The sequence below is a fragment of the Pongo abelii genome, chromosome 11 (assembly GCF_028885655.2).
Source record: "Pongo abelii isolate AG06213 chromosome 11, NHGRI_mPonAbe1-v2.0_pri, whole genome shotgun sequence".
Classification (NCBI taxonomy): domain Eukaryota; kingdom Metazoa; phylum Chordata; class Mammalia; order Primates; family Hominidae; genus Pongo; species Pongo abelii.
In genome coordinates, this window is record NC_071996.2 from 17560746 (window position 1) to 17571332 (window position 10587).

At 56.0% G+C, this 10587-nt stretch overlaps 1 protein-coding gene across 3 annotated transcripts in view; it reads right to left on the minus strand.

Moving 5' to 3' along the window:
• Nucleotides 1–5523, minus strand: part of ARHGEF4 (Rho guanine nucleotide exchange factor 4) — a 200668-nt gene extending 195145 nt beyond the window's left edge. For all 3 annotated transcript variants that reach the window (XM_009237595.4, XM_054549102.2, XM_054549101.2), the window contains exon 1: nucleotides 5419–5523. In XM_009237595.4, the coding sequence (XP_009235870.4) occupies nucleotides 5419–5457 (39 nt within the window). In that variant the 5' untranslated portion in view covers nucleotides 5458–5523. The remainder of the gene's footprint in view (nucleotides 1–5418) is intronic.
• Nucleotides 5524–10587: the final 5064 nt, after the last annotated feature.

Here is a 10587-nt window from a genome sequence, read left to right on the forward strand (position 1 = left end):
CTTCTCTCCTGCAGCCACAGGCCTGAGATATCCCAGAATCAAAAGCAGTCTGACTCCACCAATCTGCAGACTGGCGCATTATACAACCAGAAGGATGTATTGTTTCCTTGCTCCTTGAGTGACAGTCAGGGTATGGTTTGGGAAAGAGTGGGACCCTCACCTTAGGAGTAGGGATGCACTGGGGGCTCACAACCCCACTGAACCCTTGCTCCTCTCTCTGGCTGCTTCAGGCTGTTATGCCCTTCCCAGCAAGTCACCCTGTTCTGCTCATGCCCACCCTGGCCCCTTTCCCTGCCTCCAGGCCAAAGAGCAGAGTCAGATCCCAGCATAGCCAGGGGAACCAATTACAAGAGAAACCATCAAGGAAAAGACTCATACTTCAGAGAATGAGGACTGTGCCAACATACACCAGCAAAAACCAGGGAGAATGGTGAGAATGGATTTGGAGTGTCCCCAACCCTGGGGGAAGAGCAACACCCCAGGCCAGGGCAATGTGCTGCTGCAGGTGCGCCCCCCATGCTGGAGTCCAAGAGCCAGCAGGTGAGCTGTTGGTTCCCTGAAACCTCAGCTTGATAGTGGCTCCACAAAGTGAAACTGAAAAGCCAAAATCCCTTGAAGGAATCCAGATATCTGAAGGGATACAGTGTTGGTGGAGACCGATCAAGAGCAACCTGTACAACATCCCTAACCATGTCTCCAGGGGAGCCAAAAGGACCTGCCCCAGCCCAAAGCACCAAGAAACATTTAGGAAGGAGAACACCAAAAGCTTGAAACATTGCCACAGACATCGTTCTCTATCAGCTGGAGATGATGATGGGCGACCTTCCAGTTGGTGGAAATTCTACAGATGAGAACGGTGAGGCTGGCATGACAGAGGATGGGAGGAAGCATTCAGGTGCTGGTAGCCAGAGGGGCACCAAGATGTTCTCATGCTGAGGCTCCTTGGCACTGGCGACTCACCCATGGCGCTGCTAGGACTGAAATCGACAGGTAATTCCAACAGGGTCCTATCTGACGTGTGTAATATTAATAGAAATGTGAAAAAAAAACTTTCTAGGCCTGGCACGGTGGCTCACGCCTGTAATCCCAGCACTTTGGGAGGCTAAGGCGGGAGGATCATGAGGTCAGGAGTTTGAGACCAGCCTGGCCAGCATAGCGAAATCCCGTCTCTACTAAAAATGCAAAAAATTAGCCGGGCATGGTGGTGCGTGCCTGTAATCCCACCTAGCTGGGAGGCTGAGGTAGGAGAATTGCTTGAACCCGGAAGGCGGAGGTTGCAGTGAGCTGAGATCGCACCACTGCGTTCCACCCTGGGTGACAAAGCGAGACTCTGTCTCAAACAAACAAACAAACAAACAACCACTTTGTAAAACTAGGTCTGGTAGGCAGGAGTCTACCGTGAGTGCCTAGAACAACATCTGGCATATAGTAGGTGTTCAACAAATATTTGCTGAATAAACTGCATTGCCCCTTGCCCAATTCCCAGATTTCACTCAATAGACCCCAAACTCCTTGAGTTGTAGGGAGGCTGGTCACCTGCGTAACAGCACAGGTATATGCTGTGAATCTTCCAGAGCCTCCTGGACAGAGAAGTACCTGGACCTCCCGGCACCACTGAGGGCTGGTTCCGAGCTGACACTGTTCCTGGTAGTCCAGGATGTCTCCACAGCCTGCCACCAGGAGTGAGGCTTGCCAGAGGCAGTGGCATGCAGGCCATGATGAGAGCTGTGCCCTGCGTCCACCTCATGGCAGCCCACTGAGATCCCAAACCTGTCCTATGGCAATTTCCCTAGCTCCTGAGTGCTCAGGTGACAAACACGTGCCAGTACGTAGCAGGAACTTCATCCTGGCTTCCTGAGCCATGGTGTGGAGGCTTCTATGGTGGGAAAGTCTACCTGGATGGCTCTGCAACTCCCTCACCTCCAAAATAGTGGCTCATTAGCAACACCTTATCCCTGGAGACTGAGAAACCACCAGCACCCAAGGCAGAAGACGCTGCTGCATCCCCCCTTAACCTGCCAGGTAGGCTTGTGCAGGAGACACAGGGCCTTGAAAATGCGGTGGACGGCTCTGGGTTCAATCAAGTGGATTCTCTCATCAGCTGTGCTGTCCCACTTATGATCTCCCTACCGGACTGAAGCTGTCACAATCCTTGGCATAATATAGAGCCACTGATTGGATGAAAACTCTATGTGTGTGCGTGCACCTGTGTGTGCACCTGTGTGTACACCTGTGTGTCTGTGTGTGTGCCTGTGTGTCCCAAGTGTGTATGCCTGTGTGTCTGTGTGTGTGCCCATATGTGTACCTGTGTATGCCTGTGTGTGTGCCTATGTGTGTGCTTCCTGCTGCAGTACTCAGGAATCCACGGAAGTGGGTTGGCTTCCCTGTCATGGGGCACAGCATCCCACCTTCATGACTTGTCTTGGCTTACTGATTCTGTGCCACGGTTTAGCCAACAAAGACCTTGACCTTTCTCTCCAGAGGACCTCATGTGGGTCTTCTGCACACTAATAAGTCTTGGAGGAAACCGAATAGCAAAGTACCCTAAGTGTTAGGACATACATGTACCAGAGAGTAGGACATACATTCCATGAAAATACAGGGACCTGCCACTTCAGTGTCGGCTCCAGGCAGGCAGCAGGGGGTCCAGCTGTCTGGAACATTTTGAAATACACCCTCGAAAGCAAAAGTCATGCTTGGCCCACACACGATGCTGGGAGGGCCTCTGGATTTTTGAGACAACATATTTTCCTCTTGGGTGTGCTGCTCCTCTGACTCATTTGCTGGGTGACCCCCAAGGCGGTGCACCTGTGTGGGCCCCTGGCAGGTGCAGGCTCTCCGACTGGTCTGCCTGCACGGGGAGGGACTCTGCCACACGACTGTCATGCCCCATGGATCCCACGGTGCCCAACGTGCCCGAGCAGATCTGTGTGCTATACAGAGTCTGTACCAAGTGCCACCAGAAGGCACACCTGGGGCCTTGGGGTCCTCCTCCTGGGCTTGGTGGAAACTAGCTGCATCTTGGCTAACAGAGTCTGACTGGGAGACCCGGGCAATCTGAGGTTCCCAGAATGAAGTGGGCCTTTTCTGGCCCAGTCCAGCACCCATCATCAGGGGAACCTCATAGGACCAATCCCTGGGGACACCAGGAGGCACCAGGCAGTGACTCAAGTACGTAGCTCCCCCGCCCACCCCACAACCTGTGTCCTCACGGGGTATTCCTTACCACCAGTGTCTGAGAGGAACAAGTATGAACTACGTTGTCGGTGGCTCAGCAAGGCACACTCACACGGCCAGAAGTGTTCTGCTGTGGCAGTCAGAGCCCCTCCCATGTGGACAGCAGAAAGGAGACCCTCTGAGGGGCACAGGTGATGCTCCCTGTGGTGTGCATGGGGAGGCCTCAGGTGTCTCAGGACCTACAGGGACCTGAGGCAGACACATGGCAGAAAGTATGGAAAGGCCTCTCTGAATAGATGGGGAACTGGAGGACAGTGTGTCTCAGGAATACTTTCACAAAGGCCAAATCCCAGGAACCTCCCAGGCAGCAGCAGACAAGGTGGCTGCCCAGAGATGTCCAGTGGCCTCTCCTCCAGCCACACTCCGCCTGCTCCTGGAGCTTCTGGGGCCAGCTGGGTGACTGAAGATTCTGCCCAGGCATCTCGGATTCTGTCCGGCCACCTTCCCCTCACCTGGGCAACTCCTTGCTACCCTTGCTGTGGGTGAGGCAGAACCAAGGTCCAGGGCTCACCACTTCATAAACACACTCACATTTCTTTCCTTCCTTCCTTCCCTCCTTCCTTCCTTCCTTCCATCCTTCCTTCCTTCCCTTCCCTTCCTTCCTTCTTTTCTTTTTCCTTTTTCTTTTTTTTGAGACAGAGTCTCGCTCTATCACCCAGGCTGGAGTGCAGTGGTGCCATCTAGGCTCACTGCAACCTCTGTCTCCCGGGTTCAAGCAATTCTCCTGCCTCAGACTCCCAAGTAGCTGGGATTACAGGGGCCCACTACCGCGCCTGGCTAATTTTTGTATTTTTAGTAGAGACGGCGTTTTGACATGTTGGCCAGGCTGGTCTCGAACTCGTGACCTCAGGCGATCTGCCCCCAACTCGGCCTCCCAAAGTGCTGAGATTACAGGCATGAGCCATCGCGCCGGCCCACACTCACATTTTCTAATAAGACCTTCACATTAACCCTGAAAGGTGTGGAGGGCGTGGAATCATCACCCACATTTTTCAAAACAAAGACCCAGGTGGTTATGTGATTGTCCCAAGATTGTACACCTCCTCAATGACAGAGTCGGCATTTGAAGGGGGTCTGAGCTCTTCCAAGCCATCTCCTACACTCACCAGCACAGGTTCCTGAAAGGCTGCCTTCCCGGCTGTCCGGCCCTCTCCACTCTTGATGCCTGTATCACTTCGTTATCGCTGGGGGTGGGAGCTGATGCCAGGCCAGCGGATAGGCTGAGGGCAGGGTTCCTGCAGGTCTGCCCTGGGTCACCTGGCTTCCTGCCCCTTTCACTAGAGCTCTCAGGCCCACAGAACTCCGACCCCAACCTCCCGTCTTCAACTCTGGGAGAAAATGGCTGCACAGCCAAGTAGGGCACCCTCCCGCCCTCCCGCCCGGACAGCCCCACACAGGTCTGCCTCCCCCTGGACCTGCAGCTGAGAGCTGGGGGCTCTTCCCTGCCTCTCCTTTCATGCAGTTGCTCCGGGACTCGGAGCCCATCGGAGCCCAGCACCACCCAGCGTCGCAACCGCCCTCCCGCTGGCTCACCTGGGGAGGTCGGGCTTGGCAACCTGTGGCCGGCCACCCCTGACAGTGCCCCGGAGCCCCCTGCCCACCTTGGGGTTCCTGTGGGGGCAGCGAGGTGGAGGCGTCCCAACTGAGTGGGTCCCCCATGGTGAGCGGGCCCGGAAATCGGGCCAGAGAGGGGGCACCCCGAGCAGGAGCCCAACAGCCCCGACCCCAGTTCCAGCCCCTTGCCGCCGCTGCGCCCTCGCGTACTCTCAGCCTGGTGAATAACACAACAGCAAACACTTCTCCGGCACCCACCCGGCCGGCACCAGCCCTCCTTCCCGAAACAGCTGGTACTGCGCCAAGCGGCAGAGGCTCCGAGTGCCCCGCGCGCCCAGGCCGGTCCCGGCGCGGGGAGGCCGGCTCAGGCGCTCGCCCGGGCCGCCGTCCCTACCGCCCCCAACGGAGCCCCCTCCTTCCCCGCGCTCGAGGCGGCCCCACTTTCCAGGACGCCGCCTCCGGTCTGCACGTCGGAAAGTTGGGAGCGGCGGGGAGCCACGAGGGTGTCCCCACCCACCGGGTGCCCAGGGGACGGCCCGAGGCGCAGCGGCCAGCGCTGGCTGTGCTCCTCCCCACCCGCGCAGGGCGCCCCGAGCGCGACCGCAAGTCCCGGACGCCGGCTCTCACCTTGAAGAAGCTCCGGAGGAAGTGCACGACGCTGAGCATGGTGGCCGCCCGGGCGCCTGGAGTCCGGCCGCAGCACTACACGCCGCGCCGCCGAGCCGGCTCCACCGACACCACCCCGCGCCCCGCCCTAGGGTCCGCCCCCGCGCCCTCGCCGGCACGCTCCGCCCCCCCAAACCTGGCCACTCGAGGCACGTGAGGTCCAGGCTCCTGCCTTGCCTGCCGCAGGGCTTTGGTCACCCGCGGGACTGGGCACGCACAGGCACACAGCAGAGCTGTCCACAGACCCGGCCTAGGGGCCCCCGGGATCATCCCGCCTAGCCGAGGTCCTGGGCCGCCTGGGAGCCTAGGAGTGTTTTCTCAGAGAGAAAGCAGCACGCGTCTTGCGCATTTGCACGTCTCCAACGCAGCGCTTCGGCCTGTCCTCCGCACCGGAGACTCAGGTGCCTCCGCTCTCCTAGGAGCAGGGGCGGCCTCTCTGCTCAGAGTTCTGATTGTCAAGCTCCGAGAACTTTCAGAGCTCAGTCCGCCCAGCGTTCTTGTTTACCAATTGAGGAAACGGAGGCCCAGAGAGGCTCTGCAGCACGCCGGCACTCACACACCTGGTGGGGACAAATGTGGACTAGGATATCTGGGACCGAAGTCTTGGCCTCCAGCTCCCTCTTGCCTCCCACTTACCTTTCCAGGTATGTCCTGCAGATAGGATGTAAGTGAATGGTCAGACCCATAACCATTAAGGAGCGCAGCTTTCTGCTAAGGGGCAAAGGGAAGTCCTCGCTGCTTTCTTTGCAGGGGTTTAACGAGGCAGGGCCTGCCCAGGAAACACTCTAACCAGCCCTAGGACCGCACTATTTTAAATCAGAAGAAAAAAACTGAGTATAATAAAATAATAATGAATCTAGCCTGGAGTATATTCATGTTTATATGAATGCAGTTGTAGACTCTAATTTTAACTATTTTATTTTATACAGGAAGAGGCCGACGAAAGTTAAGACCCTAAGGCCCATGTGCAGCATACTGCAGCCCTGCTCTGTCCGCCATTTCTGGGATCGGCGCCCCACAGAGGGAGAGCATCTGCCCAGACTGGCTTTTTGCACCCCCGCTCAAGCCTGCACCCTCGTCCAAGTCCTAGCCCCACTGAACGCTGTGCCTGGTCAGCAGTGCGTGTCAGGGGTGCCTGACGGAGTGTGCATTTTCTCTACACCCAACCTGTCTCTGCCTCTCCCCAGGCGCTCAGAGCAACCAGGCCAGGCGAGAAGCTTGGGAGATAGATACCCAGAGGAGGCACTGTGGGGCCATCTGAAGATCCTGCGTCCCCTGTCCCACCCTTTATGTCACCCAGGGTCCATGACTGTGCTAGAAGCATGTCCCTGAGGCCCATGGTGGTGGGAGGAGGGTGTGGGATTCGGATCTGGGCACCTGGCTGTGCTGCACACCAGTTGTGTAATCATGATCATCTGCTCTAAACACGTATCTTTAACATTCGAGAGGAATGACCGCCTGGTGGGGTTGCCATGGAGAGTACGTGAGAAATTAAACCTCACAGGTGCTCAGCAAAAGTTAATTCCCTCTTCTTTGAAGGCTTAAAGTGCTAATCCCCTTGCGGGGGGGGGAGTCCAGTGAAAATACACAATCACTGACCACAGCTTCCATTGTTGTCTGGACTCCTCTGTCTGACCAGTGGACAGCCCTGGACCTGGGTTCTCAGACCTGAGTCAGAACCACGTGGAGGACACCATAGAGCTTAGGCTGCTGCCCCTCACCGCGGCCACCCTCGCACAGGATCTGGGGTGGGGCCTGAGAATTTGCATTTTAACATGTTTCCAAGTGACCCTGAAGCTGCTGGCCCTGGGACCACACTTAGAGAACCCCTGGTTCAGTCTATGGGGCCTGGGCCAGGCTCGCCGTCTAGCAGAGGATCAGACCCCAGGTTGGAGCATAACCGTCATGATGGCTCCATTCATCAGGCACCTGCTGTGTCCCCGCATGCCCAGATCCCTGCCACAGCGCAGCCTCCCAGGAGAAGTGACATCCAATGCTCGAGGGGAAATAAATCAAAGGTAGTTTATGTCTGTCTTTTCCTTCTGGTGAACATGGTTTTAGGAGGACTTGACTGCACTGTGGTGTGCTCTCTCTTTTGCTGTTATTAAAAATAAGGAAGGCAGGCCTGTTTGAGTCGCTGAAGGATTTGTACAATAGAGTTTCCAGTCAGTGGAGCTTCCCGTGTTTAAATATGACCCCGACTTCATGTCTGCCGCATATGGCAATTAAACAGGTTCAGCAGCAGAGGGGAGTGAAGTGAGTGGCAGGAGAGAAAACATCGCAGCAGATTCCAAGTGGCAGAGAGAGCGTGGGTGCGGGGCGGACTGATGGAGCTTACAGGGGCTTGTGCTTTCCTCGCTGGGCAGCCTGGGCCACTCGCTTTACTTCTCTGACCCAGAGACCACAGGCTCACATATAGACAGACCTACACTACCAGCTGGGGCCTGAGTCACAAAAGACAGAAACTTCCCCTGGCTACTCTAGCAGGAAAGGGATTTTTGCAAGAATATGGAGTAAGGCATAGGCAGGTGGAGGTGTGCTGACCCGAGAAACAGGCAGCCAGAGCTCACCAGACAGACTGCCCACTATGGAGGCTGGGGCTGGTGCCTCTCCCCGAAGCTTTGCTCCTAGACTCTGGCCTCCTGTAATCTCTGCCAACGATCCCTGGGTCCCTGGTCCTTGACCAGCTCCAAAGATGTAAAGTCCAGGACCACCCACGTGTTGCTGTCTGACTGCTCGTGAGTCGGGAGCCATTGTGAGGAGGGCATGAGCCTTCAGCTAGCCTGGTGGGAAGCCAGCCTGCTTGTACAGCTGTCACAGGTCGGGGACAGAGATCAGGGACACGTTGGAAACAGAATCTTTTTTTTTCTTTTTTTTTTTTTTTGAGACGGAGTCTCCCTTTGTCACGCAGGCTGGAGTGCAGTGGCATGATCTCGGCTCACTGCAAGCTCTGCCTCCTGGGTTCATGCCATTCTTCTGCCTCAGCCTCCAGAGTAGCTGGGACTACAGGCGCCCGCCACCACCCCCGGCTAATTTTTTATTTTATTTTTTTGTATTTTTAGTAGAGACGGGGTTTCACCGTGTTAGCCAGGATGGTCGCAATCTCCTGACCTCGTGATCTGCCTGCCTCGGCCTCCCAAAGTGCTGGGATTACAGGCGTGACCCACCGTGCCCGGCAGAAACAGAATCTTAAAAGAGCTCCTCAGGTCAGAAAGCTGGGCTGACCCTAATGATGGCATTCTCCGGGGTGAATATGTAGCACCGAGTTCAGACCAAGTGACCCCTGACACGCGGGCAGGGCCTGCAGACAGCCAGCTCCGACAGTCAGCAAGGGGCAGTGGCGGGCAGTCAGCCACAGAAAGGCGCAGGGACGCTGGTGTTCCCTCTAGGCTGGGCCCAGGAGAGGGCAACGCCCAGGAGAGGGGCTTCACTGCCTCGTCCCCAACTCTTAAAGTTACATTCCCTCCCTCTCTCCCTGCCTCTTTTCTTTCTTTCTTCTTTCTCTCTCTTTCTCTCTCTTTCTTTCTTTCTTTCTTTCTTTCTTTCTTTCTTTCTTTCTTTCTTTCTTTCTTTCTTTCTTTCTTTCTTTCTTTCTTTCTTTCTTTCTTTCTTTCTTTCTTTCTTTCTTTCTTTCTTTCTTTCTTTCTTTCTTTCTTTCTTTCTTTCTTTCTTTCTTTCTTTCTTTTCTTCTTCCTTCTTTCCTTCCTTCCTTTCTTCCTTTCTTCCTTTCTTTTGATGGAGCCTCACTCTGTTGCCCAGGCTGGAGTGCAGTGGCACCATCTCACCTCACTGCCACCTCCATCTCCCAGGTTCAAGCAATTCTTCTGTCTCAGCCTCCCGAGTAGCTGGGATTACAGGCATCGACCACCACACCCAGCTAATTTTTTTGTATTTTTAAAAGGGTTGGGGTTTCACCACGTTGGCCAAGCTGGTTTTGAACTCCTGACCTCAAGTGATCCGTCCGCCTCGGCCTCCCAAAGTGCTGGGATTATATGTGTGAGCCACCATGCCTGGCCTTGAGTTACATTTTCATGGGGACTTGGGACAATCGGAAATGCATCCACGGCACTTGCAGACTGACTGGTGATCCTGAAATGATGGTGTGTGGGAGAGGCATGGGCTTCCTTTAAGAGCCGCCAGAGCCAGGACAAGGGCACCTTGTGCCTTGACGTAAGGAAGGCTCCCCTACCAGGATAGACAGAAGAACTGCCAAAGAGGTGGAGCCAGGCAGGGGCCACAGGCCTGTGAAGGTCTCAGCAGAGCCCCCAGGAGAGTCAGACTTGCTGCAAGCAGAGCCCATGGCTCTGCAGTTCCAGGAGAACTGTTTGTGCCCCTTGCCCCACTGCCTGCCAGCTGCCCCCAAAAGGACCAGAGGATCAGAGTAGCCCCACTCCAGACGAGGTGCGGGCACCATGCTGTTGCTATCTGCTGCCCCTCTTTCCATCTTTCCGTCTTACTTCCTGCGTGGCCCAGCATCCAGGCTGCCTAGGGCTGAGGGAGACCTGGAGAGCCATTAAAAACAACAACTGGCAGCACACAGGCATTTTTTTGGCAGCGCACAGAAACTCACACGGAACAGACAGGGAGCCAGAGGTGAGCAGAGTTACCTGTATTTGTCTTACCACCTGAGGAAATTGGGGTTCAGAGGGGTAAAGCACCTTGTGTGTTGGCCCCAGGGGTGAAGCAGGAGGGGCCAGACCTCCAGGAGGACTGGCACAGTTGGGTCAAGGACAGGGGAGCCAAGAGTGTGGGGTGCGGTCAGGACCTGGGGTGGCTGAGCAGTGTGAGGTGAGCCCAGAGGCCCAAGGTCTCTGAGATGCTGCACAGAAAGGCATTGAAAGGAGCCAGGATTTGAGGAGGAGAAAGGAGGAGGTGGGGGAGGAGGGCTTTTGTGCAGACCTGGGGTGTGGGGAGGGGATGTTCACTGACCCTCCCGCCCCACCCTTTCCCGCAGGACAGTGGCCAGGCTCCACCCTGGGGGCAGCACAGCGAAGAACGTCTAATGGGGATCCCGTGAAGATGCCTTTTGGGAGCTCTGCTGTGTACCTGTTACCTCTCACCCTCAATCACACCTCTGGGGCCTGGAGCTGCTGGGGACACATTGACTGGAAGGGGCTTGGGGGCACAAGG